Below are 20000 nucleotides of genomic sequence, written 5' to 3' on the forward strand. Positions count from 1 at the left end.
TATATATATATATATATATATAATATATATAATATATATAAAATATAATTATATAAAAATATAAAAAATAAAAAAATAATTTATAATAATAATATATTTAAATAATATTTATATATATATATAATATATTTATATATAAATATATTATAATATAAATATATTAATATAATATATATTATATATAATATATATATATATATATATTTATATATAATATATATATATTTAATATATATTTATAATTTATATATATATTTACTATATATAATATATAATATATATAATATATATAAATATATATAATATAAAATATAATAAATATATAAATAATATAATATATTATAATAAAAATATAAGAATATATATATATAATCATATATAATAAATATATATATATATAATAAAAATTAAATAATATAAAATATATAAAATATATAATAATATATATAAAAAAATATAATATAAAGTATATAAAAAAAAATAATATATATATATATAATAAATATAAATATTTATAAAAAAAATATATATATTTATAATAATTTATAAAATATATAATAAAAGAGAGAGACCAGAGAGATGAGAGAGAGAGACCAGAGAGATGTGAGAGAGAGAGACCAGAGAGATGAGAGAGAGAGACCAGAGAGATGAGAGAGAGACCATAGCACTACACTACAACACTACACAACGCTACAACACTACACTACAACACTACACTACAACACTACTACACTACATTACACTGAAACAATACAACATTACAACAATACAACACTGAAACACTACTACGACACTACACTAAAACACTACACTAAAACACTACAATACTACAGTACAACAGTATTATAAAACACTACTACAGTACTACACTACAACCGTACACTACAACACTGAAACACTACAACACTGAAGCACTACAACACTAAAACACTACAACACTGAAACACTACAACACTGAAGCACTACAACTCTAACAAGCTCTGATATCTACATGCAGACCTGACTACAACAACATTAACTCTCTAAATGTCGTATCCATTCTGCATGGAACGTTATTCATTTCGTTCTGCTATAATCTAGATCTATCAAACAGTTATTTGAATCAACATGCTTGAAGGTTCTAGAAAGTCTCCTGAAACCATTGAACATGTTAATGTTGGTAGCTTTAGAAATGTTTCACCAGGCATGACATTTGATTTCTGTTTCTGTGTCCCTAGATGGGATACACTCCGCTGCACGTGGCGTGTCACTATGGAAACGTGAAGATGGTCAACTTCCTGCTAAAGAACCAGGCCAAGGTCAACGCCAAAACCAAGGTAAGGCTCACCTACAGATTGAACATATCTCAAATCAAATGTTATTTGCCACATGCGCCGAATACAACAGGTGTAGACATTACCGTGAAATGCTTACTTACAAGCCCTTAACCAACAATGCATTTCTTTTTTAATAAAATAGTAAAATAAAACAACAACAACAAAAAAGTGTTGAGAAAAAAAGAGCAGAAGTAAAATAAAATAACAGTAGGGAGGCTATATATACAGGGGGGTACCGGTGCAGAGTCATTGTGCGGGGGCACCGGCTAGTTGAGGTAGTTGAAGTAATATGTACATGTGGGTAGAGTTAAAGTGACTATGCATAGATAATTAACAGAGTAGTAGCAGCGTAAAAAGATGGGGTGGGGGGGCAGTGCAAATAGTCCGGGTAGCCATGATTAGCTGTTCAGGAGTCTTATGGCTTGGGGGTAGAAGCTGTTGAGAAGTATTTTGGACCTAGACTTGGCGCTCCGGTACCGCTTGCCGTGCGGTAGCAGAGAGAACAGTCTATGACTTGGGTGGCTGGAGTCTTGACAATTTTGAGGGCCTTCCTCTGACACCGCCTGGTATAGAGGTCCTGGATGGCAGGAAGCTTGGCCCCAGTGATGTACTGGGCCGTACGCACTACCCTCTGTAGTGCCTTACGGTCGGATGCCGAGCAGTTGCCATACCAGGCGGTGATGCAACCAGTCAGGATGCTCTCGATGGCACAGCTGTAGAACCTTTTGAGGATCTGAGGACCCATGCCAAATCTTTTCAGTCTCCTGAGGGGGAATAGGCTTTGTCGTGCCCTCTTCACGACTGTCTTGGTGTGTTTGGACCATGATAGTTTGTTGGTGATGTGGACACCAAGGAACTTGAAGCTCTCAACCTGTTCCACTACAGCCCTGTCGATGAGAATGGGGGCGTGCTCGGTCCTCTTTTTTTTCCTGTAGTCCACAATCATCTCCTTTGTCTTGGTCACGTTGAGGGAGAGGTTGTTGTCCTGGCACCACACGGCCAGATCTCTGACCTCCTCCCTATAGGCTGTCTTGTCGTTGTCTGTGATCAGGCCTACCACTGTTGTGTCGTCGGCAAACTTAATGATGGTGTTGGAGTCGTGCCTGGCCATGCAGTCATGGGTGAACAGGGAGTACAGGAGGGGACTGAGCACGCACCCCTGGGGGGCCCCCGTGTTGAGGATCAACATGGCAGATGTGTTGTTACCTACCCTTACCACCTGGGTGCAGCCCGTCAGGAAGTCCAGGATCCAGTTGCAGAGGGAGGTGTTTAGTCCCAGGATCCTTAGCTTAGTGATGAGCTTAGAGGGCACTATGGTGTTGAATGCTGAGCTGTAGTCAATGAATAGCATTCTCACGTAGGTGTTCCTCTTGTCCAGGTGGGAAAGGGCAGTGTGGAGTGCAATAGAGATTGCATCATCTGTGGATCTGTTGGGGCGGTATGCAAATTGGAGTGGGTCTAGGGTTTCTGGGATAATGGTGTGAGCCGACATCTATATAGATGTTTGTGGCTGTAGCTGTGGGTGTTTGAGTGGGTGTGTTCATATGTTCAATAAAAGAGGTGTGTCTGACCCCTCCTCCTCCCCCTTCAGAACGGCCACACCCCCCTTCACCAGGCGGCCCAGCAAGGCCACACCCACATCATCAACGTCCTGCTGCAGCACGGAGCCTCTCCCAACCACCTGACTGTGGTGAGAACAGACACACACACACACACACACACCTGCTGCAGCACGGAGCCTCTCCCAACCACCTGACTGTGGTGAGAACAGACACACACACACACACACATACACACACACACACACACACACACACACACACACACACACACACACACACACACACACACACACACACACACACACACACACACACACACACACACACACACACACACACACACACACACACACACACACACACACACACACACACACACACACACCTGCTGCAGCACGGAGCCTCTCCCAACCACCTGACTGTGGTGAGAACAGACACACACACACACACACACACACACACACACACACACACACACACACACACACACACAGACACACACACATACACACACACACACACACACACACACACACACACACACACACACACACACACACACACACACACACACCTGCTGCAGCACGGAGCCTCTCCCAACCACCTGACTGTGGTGAGAACAGAACACACACACACACACACACACACACACACACACACACACACACACACACACACACCTGCTGCAGCACGGAGCCTCTCCCAACCACCTCACTGTGGTGAGCAAAGGATTCTGGGAGACATTGCTATGACCCAAAGCCGCCACAGCTGGGACTGCACAGTGAAATACACAGTCACCAACACTATGGGTTAGGGGTTAGGGGTTAGGGGTTAGGGTTAGGGGTTAGGGTTAGGGGTTAGGGGTTAGTGGTTAGGGGTTAAGGGGTAAGAAGTTAAAGGAAGTTAGGGGTTAGGGGTTAGGGGTTAGGGGTTAGGGGTTAGGGGTTAGGGGTTAGGGGTTAGTGGTTAGGGGTTAGGGGTTAGGGGTCACAGTAATATTAATGTCTGACTATGTCTTTAACAGAATGGTAACACAGCCCTGTCCATCGCCAGGAGGCTGGGTTAGGGGATTAGGGAGTTAGGGGGTTAGGGGTTAGTGGTTAGGGAGTTAGTGGTTAGGGTTAGGGGTTAGTGGTTAGGGGGTTAGAGGGTTAGGGGTCAGTGGTTAGGGGTTAGTGGTTAGTGGTTAGGGGTTAGTGGTTAGGGGTTAGGGGTTAGTGGTTAGGGGTTAGGGGTTAGGGGTTAGGGGTTAGTGGTTAGGGGTTAGTGGTTAGGGGTTAGGGGTTAGGGGTTAGGGGTCACAGTAATATTAATGTCTGACTATGTCTTTAACAGAATGGTAACACTGCCCTGTCCATCGCCAGGAGGCTGGGTTAGGGGTTAGGGGTTAGGGGTTAGGGGTTAGTGGTTAGGGGTTAGTGGTTAGGGGTTAGGGGTTAGGGGTCACAGTAATATTAATGTCTGACTATGTCTTTAACAGAATGGTAACACTGCCCTGTCCATCGCCAGGAGGCTGGGTTAGGGGTTAGGGGTTAGGGGTTAGTGGTTAGGGGTTAGGGGTTAGTGGGTTGGGGTTAGGGTTAGGGGTTAGGGTTAGGTAGGTCACAGTAATATTAATGTCTGACTATGTCTTTAACAGAATGGTAACACAGCCCTGTCCATCGCCAGAGACTGGGTTAGGGGTTAGGTTAGGGGTTAGGGGTTAGTGGTTAGGGGTTAGGGGTTAGTGGTTAGGGGTTAGTGGTTAGTAGGGTTAGGTGGTTAGGGGGTTAGGGGTTAGTGGTTAGGAGGGTTAGGGTTGGGGTTAGTGGTTAGGGGTTAGTGGTTAGTGGTTAGTGGTTAGGGGGTTAGGGTTCACAGTAATATTAATGTCTGACTATGTCTTTAACAGAATGGTAACACTGCCCTGTCCATCGCCAGGAGGCTGGGTTAGGGGTTAGGGGTTAGGGGTTAGTGGTTAGGGGTTAGGGGTTAGGGGTTAGTGGTTAGGGGTTAGGGGTTAGGGGTTAGGGGTTAGGGTTCACAGTAATATTAATGTCTGACTATGTCTTTAACAGAATGGTAACACTGCCCTGTCCATCGCCAGGAGACTGGGTTAGGGAGTTAGAGAAGTTAGGGGTTAGGGGGTTAGGGGTTAGGGGTTAGTGGTTAGGGGTTAGTGGTTAGGGGTTAGGGGTTAGGGTTCACAGTAATATTAATGTCTGACTATGTCTTTAACAGAATGGTAACACTGCCCTGTCCATCGCCAGAGACTGGGGTTAGGGGTTAGGGGTTAGTGGTTAGTGGTTAGGGGTTAGTGGTTAGTGGTTAGGGGGTTAGGGGTTAGTGGTTAGGGGTCAGTGGTTAGGGGTTAGTGGTTAGGGGTTAGGGGTTAGGGTTCACAGTAATATTAATGTCTGACTATGTCTTTAACAGAATGGTAACACAGCCCTGTCCATCGCCAGGAGGCTGGGTTAGGGGTTAGTGGTTAGGGGTTAGTGGTTAGGGGTTAGGGGTTAGTGGTTAGGGGTTAGGGGTTAGGGGTTAGGGGTTAGTGGTTAGGGGTTAAGGGGTTAGGGGTTAGGGGTTAGGGTTCACAGTAATATTAATGTCTGACTATGTCTTTAACAGAATGGTAACACTGCCCTGTCCATCGCCAGGAGGCTGGGTTAGGGGTTAGGGGTTAGGGGTTAGTGGTTAGGGGTTAGGGGTTAGGGGTTAGGGGTCACAGTAATATTAATGTCTGACTATGTCTTTAACAGAATGGTAACACAGCCCTGTCCATCGCCAGGAGACTGGGTTAGTGGTTAGGGGTTAGTGGTTAGGGGTTAGTGGTTAGTGGTTAGGGGTTAGGGGTTAGGGGTTAGTGGTTAGGGGTTAGTGGTTAGGGGTTAAGGGGTTAGGGGTTAGGGTTCACAGTAATATTAATGTCTGACTATGTCTTTAACAGAATGGTAACACAGCCCTGTCCATCGCCAGGAGGCTGGGTTAGGGGTTAGGGGTTAGGGGTTAGGGGTTAGTGGTTAGGGTTCACAGTAATATTAATGTCTGACTATGTCTTTAACAGAATGGTAACACTGCCCTGTCCATCGCCAGGAGACTGGGTTAGGGGTTAGGGGTTAGGGGTTAGTGGTTAGTGGTTAGTGGTTAGGGGTTAGGGGTTAGGGGTCACAGTAATATTAATGTCTGACTATGTCTTTAACAGAATGGTAACACTGCCCTGTCCATCGCCAGGAGGCTGGGTTAGGGGTTAGGGGTTAGGGGTTAGGGGTCACAGTAATATTAATGTCTGACTATGTCTTTAACAGAATGGTAACACAGCCCTGTCCATCGCCAGGAGGCTGGGTTAGGGGTTAGGGGTTAGGGGTTAGTGGTTAGGGGTTAGGGGTTAGGGGTTAGGGGTTAGGGGTTAGGGGTTAGGGGTTAGGGGTTAGGGGTTAGTGGTTAGGGGTTAGTGGTTAGGGGTTAGGGGTTAGGGGTTAGGGTTCACAGTAATATTAATGTCTGACTATGTCTTTAACAGAATGGTAACACTGCCCTGTCCATCGCCAGGAGACTGGGTTAGGGGTTAGGGGTTAGGGGTTAGGGGTCACAGTAATATTAATGTCTGACTATGTCTTTAACAGAATGGTAACACTGCCCTGTCCATCGCCAGGAGGCTGGGTTAGGGGTTAGGGTTAGGGGTTAGGGGTTAGGGGTCACAGTAATATTAATGTCTGACTATGTCTTTAACAGAATGGTAACACTGCCCTGTCCATCGCCAGGAGGCTGGGTTAGGGGTTAGGGGTTAGGGGTTAGGGGTTAGGGGTCACAGTAATATTAATGTCTGACTATGTCTTTAACAGAATGGTAACACTGCCCTGTCCATCGCCAGGAGGCTGGGTTAGGGGTTAGGGGTTAGGGGTTAGTGGTTAGGGGTTAGGGGTTAGGGGTTAAGGGGTTAGGGGTTAGGGGTCACAGTAATATTAATGTCTGACTATGTCTTTAACAGAATGGTAACACAGCCCTGTCCATCGCCAGGAGACTGGGGTACATCTCTGTAGTGGATACTCTGAAGGTCGTCACCGAGGAAACACAGACCACTCTGGTGATCTTCCTAAGTACTAAGCTACTGTATGAAACAGCTGTCCTGTATTAACTCAAACCTCAAGACTGCTTCTTAAACACCATGAGAAATACAGTAGGCTGTATTAGACATATCTGTTTTCTTACAGTTATTGAAATGTAACATAACATCCGTCCTTTGTTAAGAACTCATTATAATGTCTACTCCCTTTCTAGACGGTGACCGAGAAGCATAACATGAACATTCCAGAAACCATGAACGAGGTTCTGGACATGTCAGATGATGAGGGTAAGAGATGCAGGAGTTATGTTATAATGACCTGATCATATCCAGTGAGAGATGCAGGAGATGTTATTTTAACCTTATCATATCCTTACGATAAATCGATATAAGATATGGTTTAGATTTATGTATTTTAATGCTTTATCATTTTTCAATGATTTTTTTTATGGATATTTGTTTTTCTAACACTTTACTTGTTCAAATTACACAGTTGGTAAAGCCAATGTACCTGAAATGCTCAATGAAGACTATTTATCTGATGTTGAAGAAGGTACTTTCGCCTTTTTAGTTGTTCTTTGTTTCTTCAGCAGATGTTTGAGTTCCTTCTTTTCTTTGGTCTCAGTCCGTCTTAGACTAACCAGATCTCCTCTCCTCCTGTCTCACGCTTGGTGTGTTGTCATGGACTCTGTATTTCATGCTTTGGTATTCATGAAATATGCCTTTATCTGGGTTGCCAGGTTAGAGAACTTGAATGTGATCTTTTCATTCAAGTTCCACAGATCTGAGCCACTGGGAGGTTCTTTAGTTTAAAAGCAGCTCAGGATTTCTAAAGCTCTGTCTATTGACTAAGTTGTATTTTCTTTCATTTGGTCTCCAGATATTCTTCTTCAGTATTTCTGTAAAGTCTGAGAGAGAGAGAGAGAGAGAGAGAGTAATCTGGTGTGATTGGGAGAGAGAGGGTGGAGTAGGTTTTCTGGGGTGATTGGGAGAGAGACTGTGAAGTAAGTTTTCTGGGGTGATTGGGAGAGAGAGTGTGAAGTAAGTTTTCTGGGGTGATTGGGAGAGAGAGGGTGGCGGGAGAGAGGGGGGGTAATACTTGACTGGACAGTCTTGTGAGGAATGTAACCAGATGAGGTCTGTCAAGTTTTGTTATGTGTTTCTGCGGTTAGGGAGGGCAGGGGAGGAGGGGGAGTAGAGGTGAGAGGAGGGGAGGGGGGAGAGGGGAGGGGGGGGAGAGGAGGGGGAGGGGGTGAGGTTGGAGTAGGTGGAGAGGAGGGGAGAGGGGAGGAGGGGGGGGAGAGAGGAGGGGGGAGGTTGGAGGAATGGGGGAGGGGTTGCCGTGGATAGGATCAGCAGGGGTGATCGCTGGTGGAATGCTGTTCTCCCCTCGCTAGATGACAGCTGGCTGGTTGATGTGCACTTGCTCTAGTTTCTACTTTTTTAACCCCTCCTTTCCTCTGCGTCGTCTCTCTCTAACGTCATTCAACACTCTGCATTGGGACTCCCCTGGACGGATAACTCTACAAGCTACTCGTCATAGCTGCTATATTGGTTTCTACATTTAGAATGGGTGTTGTTGTTTTTTTAAAAGTTGAACAGGTTGTTTTCACTGCTTAAACCATTGCTTTGTATTCAGTGACTAAACAAGCGTAGTATGACTAACCGAGGTGGCGGATATGTCCTGTCAGCTGTGTGTCCCATGGCAGAGCAGAGCAGGGGACAGGACAGGACAGTGGAACAGGCCTCCAGGCTTCTATTGATCTGTTAAAACAGCCTGTCTGTTCTGGAGAGAGACGCTCCTACTGGACCTGCTTCAGTTACAGTTAGGACAGCAGAGAGAGAGGGGACTGGGGCTTTCAGGGGTTAGAGTTAGGAGAGCAGAGAGAGAGGGGACTGGGGCTTTCAGGGGTTAGAGTTAGGACAGCAGAGAGAGAGGGGACTGGGGCTTTCAGGGGTTAGAGTTAGGAGAGAGAGGGGACTGGGGCTTTCAGGGGTTAGAGTTAGGAGAGCAGAGAGAGAGGGGACTGGGGCTTTCAGGGGTTAGAGTTAGGACAGCAGAGAGAGAGGGGACTGGGGCTTTCAGGGGTTAGAGTTAGGACAGCAGAGAGAGAGGGGACTGGGGCTTTCAGGGGTTACAGTTAGGACAGCAGAGAGAGAGGGGACTGGGGCTTTCAGGGGTTAGAGTTAGGACAGCAGAGAGAGAGAGGGGACTGGGGCTTTCAGGGGTTAGAGTTAGGACAGCAGAGAGAGAGAGGGGACTGGGGCTTTCAGGGGTTAGAGTTAGGAGAGAGAGGGGACTGGGGCTTTCAGGGGTTAGAGTTAGGACAGCAGAGAGAGAGGGGACTGGGGCTTGAGGACTGTCTAACTAACTGGAGAGAGGGGACTGTGGCTTGAGGACTGTCTAACTAACGGGAGAGAGGGGACTGGGGCTTGAGGACTGTCTAACTAACTGGAGAGAGGGGACTGTGAGCTGTGGACTCTCTAACTGGTTGGTGTTATGTCAGGTGAGGATGCGATGGCAGGCGACATGGATAAGTACCTGGCACCCCAGGACCTGAGAGAGCTGGGAGACGACTCTCTGCCCCAGGAGGGATACGTGGGCTTTAGCATCGGAGCCCGCAGCGCCAGGTACCATACCCACTACCCACTACACTCTGACAAGCTGTGGTGCTGTGTGCAGTTAGTACAGTATAGAATGGGTTTGATATGGACCGTCCATATCTCTATATGTTCCTAAGGGACAGACAGTACGCCCATTTGATCATGTGATACAGGATAGTACAACGTCCCTAACCATATCACAATCAACATTGAGGATTGTGGCGGCAGGTAGCTTAGTGGTTAAGAGCGTTGTGCCAGTAACCGAAAGGTCGCTGGTTCAAATCCCAGAGCCGACTAGGTGAAAAATCTGTCGATGTGCCCTTGAGCAAGGCACTTAACCCTAATTGCTCTTGTAAGTCGCTCTGGATAAGAGCGTCTGCTAAATTACAAAAAAATAAAATAAAACATTGATGTCTTAGTATGAGCAGGGCAGTAATCCCTTATCTGATGTGAGTTGGGTGTTAAGGAGAAGATATGATCTAGTCGTACTGTAAAACTATGATGGTACTAACCTCAGCCAGAACAAAAGTACTGTGTTGGCTGCAGAGCTCTGGTCAGCGTGTTTACATTATGAGTAGAAATAGTTCTGCTCTGCCTCTGGTTCAGTACCGAGGAAGGTCCAATAACCACAGGTATCAGTTCCAGTTGAAAGGGAGGTCCAATAACCACAGGTATCAGAGAGCGTCAGTGTTTAACACAGCTCAGAGCATCAGATCCAGGCCCATTATAACCACACTGCATTTCTGCTTTGCCCGCTCACATTTGTTGCTTTCAATATCTTCTGTTTTGTACTTTTCCCCCATTTCAAACTCGTACCTCGTCCCATAGCCCTAAGGTCTGCAGGTAAGAGGGCATGACATGTTTCCCAGATTCCAAGCCAACCATCACAACTCCATCAACCACTGTGTTGTGATGTCTCATTGATTTTGTTGTGCTCCATTTTACTGACCAGAGGACAGTTTGCTCACGATGCTTTTAACTACGTCCTTACATGTGTTCATTTGAGTGGAGATGTATCAGTATTGAGCCTGTTGGATGTAATCTCTCTGTAGTGGAGATGTATCAGTATTGAGCCTGTTGGATGTAATCTCTCTGTAGTGGAGATGTATCAGTATTGAGCCTGTTGGATGTAATCTCTCTGTAGTGGAGATGTATCAGTATTGAGCCTGTTGGATGTAATCTCTCTGTAGTCATGCCTCTGGTTGGAGATGTATCAGTATTGAGCCTGTTGGATGTAATCTCTCTGTAGTGGAGATGTATCAGTATTGAGCCTGTTGGATGTAATCTCTCTGTAGTGGAGATGTATCAGTATTGAGCCTGTTGGATGTAATCTCTCTGTAGTGGAGATGTATCAGTATTGAGCCTGTTGGATGTAATCTCTCTGTAGTGGAGATGTATCAGTATTGAGCCTGTTGGATGTAATCTCTCTGTAGTGGAGATGTATCAGTATTGAGCCTGTTGGATGTAATCTCTCTGTAGTGGAGATGTATCAGTATGGAGCCTGTTGGATGTAATCTCTCTGTAGTGGAGATGTATCAGTATTGAGCCTGTTGGATGTAATCTCTCTGTAGTGGAGATGTATCAGTATTGAGCCTGTTGGATGTAATCTCTCTGTAGTGGAGATGTATCAGTATTGAGCCTGTTGCATGTAATCTCTCTGTAGTGGAGATGTATCAGTATGGAGCCTGTTGGATGTAATCTCTCTGTAGTCATGCCTCTGGTTGGAGATGTATCAGTATGGAGCCTGTTGGATGTAATCTCTCTGTAGTGGAGATGTATCAGTATTGAGCCTGTTGGATGTAATCTCTCTGTAGTGGAGATGTATCAGTATTGAGCCTGTTGGATGTAATCTCTCTGTAGTGGAGATGTATCAGTATTGAGCCTGTTGCATGTAATCTCTCTGTAGTGGAGATGTATCAGTATGGAGCCTGTTGGATGTAATCTCTCTGTAGTGGAGATGTATCAGTATTGAGCCTGTTGCATGTCATCTCTCTGTAGTGGAGATGTATCAATATGGAGCCTGTTGGATGTAATCTCTCTGTAGTCATGCCTCTGGTTGGAGATGTATCAGTATTGAGCCTGTTGGATGTAATCTCTCTGTAGTGGAGATGTATCAGTATTGAGCCTGTTGGATGTAATCTCTCTGTAGTGGAGATGTATCAGTATTGAGCCTGTTGGATGTAATCTCTCTGTAGTGGAGATGTATCAGTATTGAGCCTGTTGGATGTAATCTCTCTGTAGTGGAGATGTATCAGTATTGAGCCTGTTGGATGTAATCTCTCTGTAGTCATGCCTCTGGTTGGAGATGTATCAGTATTGAGCCTGTTGGATGTAATCTCTCTGTAGTCATGCCTCTGGTTGGAGATGTATCAGTATTGAGCCTGTTGGATGTAATCTCTCTGTAGTGGAGATGTATCAGTATTGAGCCTGTTGGATGTAATCTCTCTGTAGTGGAGATGTATCAGTATTGAGCCTGTTGGATGTAATCTCTCTGTAGTGGAGATGTATCAGTATTGAGCCTGTTGGATGTAATCTCTCTGTAGTGGAGATGTATCAGTATTGAGCCTGTTGGATGTAATCTCTCTGTAGTGGAGATGTATCAGTATTGAGCCTGTTGGATGTAATCTCTCTGTAGTGGAGATGTATCAGTATTGAGCCTGTTGGATGTAATCTCTCTGTAGTGGAGATGTATCAGTATTGAGCCTGTTGGATGTAATCTCTCTGTAGTGGAGATGTATCAGTATTGAGCCTGTTGGATGTAATCTCTCTGTAGTGGAGATGTATCAGTATTGAGCCTGTTGGATGTAATCTCTCTGTAGTGGAGATGTATCAGTATTGAGCCTGTTGGATGTAATCTCTCTGTAGTGGAGATGTATCAGTATTGAGCCTGTTGGATGTAATCTCTCTGTAGTGGAGATGTATCAGTATTGAGCCTGTTGGATGTAATCTCTCTGTAGTGGAGATGTATCAGTATTGAGCCTGTTGGATGTAATCTCTCTGTAGTGGAGATGTATCAGTATTGAGCCTGTTGGATGTAATCTCTCTGTAGTCATGCCTCTGGTTGGAGATGTATCAGTATTGAGCCTGTTGGATGTAATCTCTCTGTAGTCATGCCTCTGGTTGGAGATGTATCAGTATTGAGCCTGTTGGATGTAATCTCTCTGTAGTGGAGATGTATCAGTATTGAGCCTGTTGGATGTAATCTCTCTGTAGTCATGCCTCTGGTTGGAGATGTATCAGTATTGAGCCTGTTGGATGTAATCTCTCTGTAGTGGAGATGTATCAGTATTGAGCCTGTTGGATGTAATCTCTCTGTAGTGGAGATGTATCAGTATTGAGCCTGTTGGATGTAATCTCTCTGTAGTGGAGATGTATCAGTATTGAGCCTGTTGGATGTAATCTCTCTGTAGTGGAGATGTATCAGTATTGAGCCTGTTGGATGTAATCTCTCTGTAGTCATGCCTCTGGTTGGAGATGTATCAGTATTGAGCCTGTTGGATGTAATCTCTCTGTAGTCATGCCTCTGGTTGGAGATGTATCAGTATTGAGCCTGTTGGATGTAATCTCTCTGTAGTGGAGATGTATCAGTATTGAGCCTGTTGGATGTAATCTCTCTGTAGTGGAGATGTATCAGTATTGAGCCTGTTGGATGTAATCTCTCTGTAGTGGAGATGTATCAGTATTGAGCCTGTTGGATGTAATCTCTCTGTAGTGGAGATGTATCAGTATTGAGCCTGTTGGATGTAATCTCTCTGTAGTGGAGATGTATCAGTATTGAGCCTGTTGGATGTAATCTCTCTGTAGTGGAGATGTATCAGTATTGAGCCTGTTGGATGTAATCTCTCTGTAGTGGAGATGTATCAGTATTGAGCCTGTTGGATGTAATCTCTCTGTAGTGGAGATGTATCAGTATTGAGCCTGTTGGATGTAATCTCTCTGTAGTGGAGATGTATCAGTATTGAGCCTGTTGGATGTAATCTCTCTGTAGTGGAGATGTATCAGTATTGAGCCTGTTGGATGTAATCTCTCTGTAGTGGAGATGTATCAGTATTGAGCCTGTTGGATGTAATCTCTCTGTAGTGGAGATGTATCAGTATTGAGCCTGTTGGATGTAATCTCTCTGTAGTGGAGATGTATCATTATTGAGCCTGTTGGATGTAATCTCTCTGTAGTGGAGATGTATCAGTATTGAGCCTGTTGGATGTAATCTCTCTGTAGTGGAGATGTATCAGTATTGAGCCTGTTGGATGTAATCTCTCTGTAGTCATGGCGCCTCTGATTGGTTCAGTCTGATCCGTTGAGATGGTGCATCCCTTTGGTGTGGACTGATACTTTATCTAGCTTCCAGGGATCTGTGTTAATGCGACCATCTCTACCGAGATCATGGCAGTGTCTTCAGACAGTATTCACACCCCTGGACTGTTTCCACATTTTGTTGTGTTACAGCCTGAATTTAAAATGGATTACATTAAAGATTTTGTGTCACTGGCCTACACACAATACACCACAATGTCAAAGTGGAATTATGTTTTTAATACAAAATTAAAAGTATTCAACCCCTTTGTTATGGAAAGCCTAAATAAATTCAGGAGTAACAATTTGCTTAACAAGTCACATAATAAGTTGCATGGACTCACTCTGTGTCCAATAATAGTGTTTATTGTTTTTAATGACTACCTCATCTCTCTACCCCACACATACAATTATCTGGAAGGTCCCTCAGTTGAGCAGTGAATTTCAAACACAGATTCAACCACAAAAACCAGAGAGGACTTGAAAATGGCTGTCTAGCAATGATCAACAACCAACTTGACAGAGCTAGAATCATTTTTTAAAGAAAAATATACAAATATTGTACAATCCAGGTGTGCAAAGCTCTTAGAGACTTACCCAGAAAGACGCACAGCTGTAATCGCTGCCAAAGGTGATTCTAACATAATAATAATACAATAAGCCATTTAGCAGACGCTTTTATCCAAAGCGACTTAGTCATGTGTGCATACATTTTTACATAACATGTATTAGGGGGTTGAATACTAATCAAGATACAGTGCATTCATAAAGTATTCAGACCCCTTGACTTCCAAATTCTGTTACGTTACAACCTGATTCTAAAATGGATTCAATACATGTTCTTCCTCATCAATCTACTCACAATACCCCATAATGACAAACTGAAAACAGGTTTTTAGAAATGTTAGCAAATTTATAAAAATAAATAAACAGAAATACCTTATTTACATAAGTATTCAGACCCTTTGCTATGAGACTCGAAATTGAACTCAGCTGCATCCTGTTTCCATTGATCATCCTTGAGATGTTTCTACAACTTGATTGGAGTCCACCTGTTGTAAATTCAATTGATTGGACATGATTTGGAAAGGCACACACCTGTCTATATAAGGTCCCACAGTTGACAGTGCATGTCAGAGCAAAAACCAAGCCATGAGGTCGAAGGAATTGTCCGTAGAGCTCCGAAGACAGGATTGTGTCGAGGCACAGATCTGGGGAAGGGTACCACAAAATGTCTGCAGCAATGAAGGTCCCCAAGAACACAGTGGCCTCCATCATTCTTAAATGGAAGAAGTTTGGAACCACCAAGACTCTTCCTAGAGCTGGCCGTCCGGCCAAACTGAGCAATCGGGGAGAAGGAACTTGGTCAGGGAGGTGACCAAGAACCCAATGGTCACTCTGACAGAGCTCCAGAGTTCCTCTGTGGAGATGGGAGAACCTTCCAGAAGGACAACCATCTCTGCAGCACTCCACCAATCAGGCCTTTATGGTAGAGTGGCCAGACGGAAGCCACTCCTCAGTAAAAGGCACACGACAGCCCGCTTGGAGTTTGCCAAAAGGCACCTAAAGGACTCTCAGACCATGAGAAACAAGATTCTCTGGTCTGATGAAACCAAGATTGAACTATTTGGCCTGAATGCCAAACGTCACGTCTGGAGGAAACCTGGCACCATCCCTACGGTGAAGCATGGTGGTGGCAGCATCATGCTGTGGGGACGTTTTTCAGCAGCAGGGACTGGGAGACTAGTCAGGATCGAGGGAAAGATGAACGGAGCAAAGTACAGAGAGATCATTGATGAAAACCTGCTCCAGAGCGCTCAGGACCTCAGACTGGGGCGAAGGTTCACCTTCCAACAGGACAACGACCCTAAGCACACAGCCAAGACAACGCAGGAGTGGCTTCGGGACAAGTCTGAATGCTCTTGAGTGGCCCAGCCAGAGCCCGGACTTGAACCCGATCGAACATCTCTGGAGAGACCTGAAAATAGCTGTGCAGCGACGCTCCCCATCCATCCTGACAGCTTGAGAGGATCTGCAGAGAAGAATGGGAGAAACTCCCCAAATATACAGTTGAAGTCGGAAGTTTACATACACCTTAGCCAAACACATTTAAACTCAGTTTTTCACAATTCCTGACATTTAATCCTAGTAAAAATTCCCTGTCTTAGGTCAGTTAGGATCTCCAATTTATTTTAAGAATGTGAAATGTCAGAATAATAATAGAGAGAATGATTTATTTTCTGCTTTTATTTCTTTCATCACATTCCCAGTGGGTCAGAAGTTTACATACACTCAATTAGTATTTGCTAGCATTGCCTTTAAATTGTTTAACTTGGGTCAAACGTTTCGGGTAGCCTTCCACAAGCTTCCCACAATAAGTTAGGTGAATTTTGGCCCATTCCTCCTGACAGAACTGGTGTAACTGAGTCAGGTTTGTAGGCCTCCTTGCTCGCACACGCTTTTTCAGTTCTGCCCACAAATTTTCTGTAGGATTGAGGTCAGGGCTTTGTGATGGCCACTCCAATACCTTGACTTTGTTGTCATTAAGCCATTTTGCCACAACTTTGGAAGTATGCTTGGAGTCATTGTCCATTTGGAAGACCCACTTGCGACCAAGCTTTAACTTCCTGACTGATGTCTTGAGATGTTGCTTCAATATATCCACATAATTTCCTTCCTCATGATGCCATCTATTTTGTGAAGTGCACCAGTTCCTCCTGCAGCAAAGCACCCCCACAGCATGATGCTGCCACCCCCGTGCTTCACGGTTTGGATGATGTTCTTCGGCTTGCAACACCCCCTTTTTCCTCCAAACATAACGATGGTCATTATAGCCAAACAGTTCTATTTTTGTTTCATCAGACCAGAGGACATTTCTCCAAAAAGTACGATCTTTGTCCCCATGCGCAGTTGCAAACCGTAGTCTGGCTTTATTTTGTGTAGATCGTTATGATTTTTGACAATTTGACAGTTTGACAAGAACGCGTGATAGCTAACTAGCTTGTTAATTGTTGACAAACAAATTAGTGAATGTGCTAGAAAGCTAAACAGTTACTTAGCTAGCTAGTTGACTGCAGTGGCACAAAAAGGACTCGTTTTGAAAGATGGATCATCTTATCCTTTGAGGCTTTAAAAGTGTTCTTATACTATGATTTTGAACAATCTAATCAACTGGGAAACGTCCATGGCAGGCATTGTTGTCACCTTAGCTTGCGACATAACTTCTGAGTGATAGGAAGCACGAGCAGCACCACCAATCAGCCTACACCACTGTGCACACCCCCATCATTACTATGACAACTAGCGTAGCCATGTCAGCAAATGACTGCTGTCTGAACACACACAAATCCGATTGGGTCACATGTAACTTGCTGTTTGGACAGTCAGTATTCCAAAATGCATTTGAAAAACCAAACTGATTTGAGCATTAAGGCCTGCAGTGTGAACAAGGCTTTAATTCCATAGAGATGTAGTAGCGAGGTCATATTTGATCTTTGCAATGGCTGCTTCTGTGACAGCCCAGTGGCTAGGCGCTGGCAGTAGGGATGGGCATTAGGCTAGCACGCTAGCCAGTGGCTAGGCGCTGGCAGTAGGGATGGGCATTAGGCTAGCACGCTAGCCAGTGGCTAGGCGCTGGCAGTAGGGATGGGCATTAGGCTAGCACACTAGCCAGTGGCTAGGCGCTGGCAGTAGGGATGGGCATTAGGCTAGTACGCTAGCCAGTGGCTAGGCGCTGGCAGTAGGGATGGGCATTAGGCTAGCACGCTAGCCAGTGGCTAGGCGCTGGCAGTAGGGATGGGCATTAGGCTAGCACGCTAGCCAGTGGCTAGGCGCTGGCAGTAGGGATGGGCATTAGGCTAGCACGCTAGCCAGTGGCTAGGCGCTGGCAGTAGGGATGGGCATTAGGCTAGCACGCTAGCCAGTGGCTAGGCGCTGGCAGTAGGGATGGGCATTAGGCTAGCACGCTAGCCAGTGGCTAGGCGCTGGCAGTAGGGATGGGCATTAGGCTAGCACGCTAGCCAGTGGCTAGGCGCTGGCAGTAGGGATGGGCATTAGGCTAGCACGCTAGCCAGTGGCTAGGCGCTGGCAGTAGGGATGGGCATTAGGCTAGCACGCTAGCCAGTGGCTAGGCGCTGGCAGTAGGGATGGGCATTAGGCTAGCACGCTAGCCAGTGGCTAGGCGCTGGCAGTAGGGATGGGCATTAGGCTAGCACGCTAGCCAGCGGCTAGGCGCTGGCAGTAGGGATGGGCATTAGGCTAGCACGCTAGCCAGTGGCTAGGCGCTGGCAGTAGGGATGGGCATTAGGCTAGCACGCTAGCCACTGGCTAGGCGCTGGCAGTAGGGATGGGCATTAGGCTAGCACGCTAGCCAGTGGCTAGGCGCTGGCAGTAGGGATGGGCATTAGGCTAGCACGCTAGCCAGTGGCTAGGCACTGGCAGTAGGGATGTGCATTAGGCTAGCACGCTAGCCAGTGGCTAGGCGCTGGCAGTAGGGATGGGCATTAGGCTAGCGCTGGCAGTAGGGATGGGCATTAGGCTAGCACGCTAGCCAGTGGCTAGGCGCTGGCAGTAGGGATGGGCATTAGGCTAGCACACTAGCCAGTGGCTAGGCGCTGGCAGTAGGGATGGGCATTAGGCTAGCACGCTAGCCAGTGGCTAGGCGCTGGCAGTAGGGATGGGCATTAGGCTAGCACGCTAGCCAGTGGCTTGGCGCTGGCAGTATGGATGGACATTAGGCTAGCACGCTAGCCAGTGGCTAGGCGCTGGCAGTAGGGATGGGCATTAGGCTAGCACGCTAGCCACTGGCTAGGCGCTGGCAGTAGGGATGGGCATTAGGCTAGCACGCTAGCCACTGGCTAGGCGCTGGCAGTAGGGATGGGCATTAGGCTAGCACGCTAGCCAGTGGCTAGGCGCTGGCAGTAGGGATGGGCATTAGGCTAGCACGCTAGCCAGTGGCTAGGCACTGGCAGTAGGGATGTGCATTAGGCTAGCACGCTAGCCAGTGGCTAGGCGCTGGCAGTAGGGATGGGCATTAGGCTAGCGCTGGCAGTAGGGATGGGCATTAGGCTAGCACGCTAGCCAGTGGCTAGGCGCTGGCAGTAGGGATGGGCATTAGGCTAGCACGCTAGCCAGTGGCTAGGCGCTGGCAGTAGGGATGGGCATTAGGCTAGCACGCTAGCCAGTGGCTAGGCGCTGGCAGTAGGGATGGGCATTAGGCTAGCACGCTAGCCAGTGGCTTGGCGCTGGCAGTATGGATGGACATTAGGCTAGCACGCTAGCCAGTGGCTAGGCGCTGGCAGTAGGGATGGACATTAGGCTAGCACGCTAGCCAGTGGCTAGGCGCTGGCAGTAGGGATGGGCATTAGGCTTGCACGCTAGCCAGTGGCTAGTACTGTTCAGACTGGGATTGTAGAACATTTACCAAACTAGCCCGCTGGCTAATGAAATGTTTGTCTTTTCAAATATCCCATAACCCAGATTTTGGACCTGGGCTAACTCTACCTGTCTACTTGCCCAGCTGGCCAGCGCCCAAAATCCTTAAGTTCCATGTTAGCGCTGTCCATCTAAAACAGGCTTTGGTCCCAGTCCCTTTATCTAACGCTAGTTATCAGACATAGCTCATCCAGTCCCTTTATCTAACGCTAGTTATCAGACATAGCTCATCCAGTCCCTTTATCTAACGCTAGTTATCAGACATAGCTCATCCAGTCCCTTTATCTAACGCTAGTTATCAGACATAGCTCATCCAGTCCCTTTATCTAACGCTAGTTATCAGACATAGCTCATCCAGTCCCTTTATCTAACGCTAGTTATCAGACATAGCTCATCCAGTCCCTTTATCTAACGCTAGTTATCAGACATAGCTCATCCAGTCCCTTTATCTAACGCTAGTTATCAGACATAGCTCATCCAGTCCCTTTATCTAACGCTAGTTATCAGACATAGCTCATCCAGTCCCTTTATCTAACGCTAGTTATCAGACATAGCTCATCCAGTCCCTTTATCTAACGCTAGTTATCAGACATAGCTCATCCAGTCCCTTTATCTAACGCTAGTTATCAGACATAGCTCATCCAGTCCCTTTATCTAACGCTAGTTATCAGACATAGCTCATCCAGTCCCTTTATCTAACGCTAGTTATCAGACATAGCTCATCCAGTCCCTTTATCTAACGCTAGT

At 45.9% G+C, this 20000-nt stretch overlaps 1 protein-coding gene across 1 annotated transcript in view; it reads left to right on the plus strand.

Moving 5' to 3' along the window:
- LOC121553354 (ankyrin-3) overlaps positions 1-20000 on the plus strand; it is a gene marked incomplete at both ends in the record, with an annotated part of 222040 nt that overhangs the window by 92914 nt on the left and 109126 nt on the right. The window contains 6 exon segments of the mRNA XM_045211551.1: positions 1218-1316; positions 2908-3006; positions 6849-6944; positions 7139-7211; positions 9431-9554; positions 10356-10370. Coding sequence (XP_045067486.1) covers positions 1218-1316; positions 2908-3006; positions 6849-6944; positions 7139-7211; positions 9431-9554; positions 10356-10370 — 506 coding nt within the window.

The sequence above is a fragment of the Coregonus clupeaformis genome, chromosome 37, assembly GCF_020615455.1.
Source record: "Coregonus clupeaformis isolate EN_2021a chromosome 37, ASM2061545v1, whole genome shotgun sequence".
Lineage (NCBI taxonomy): Eukaryota > Metazoa > Chordata > Actinopteri > Salmoniformes > Salmonidae > Coregonus > Coregonus clupeaformis.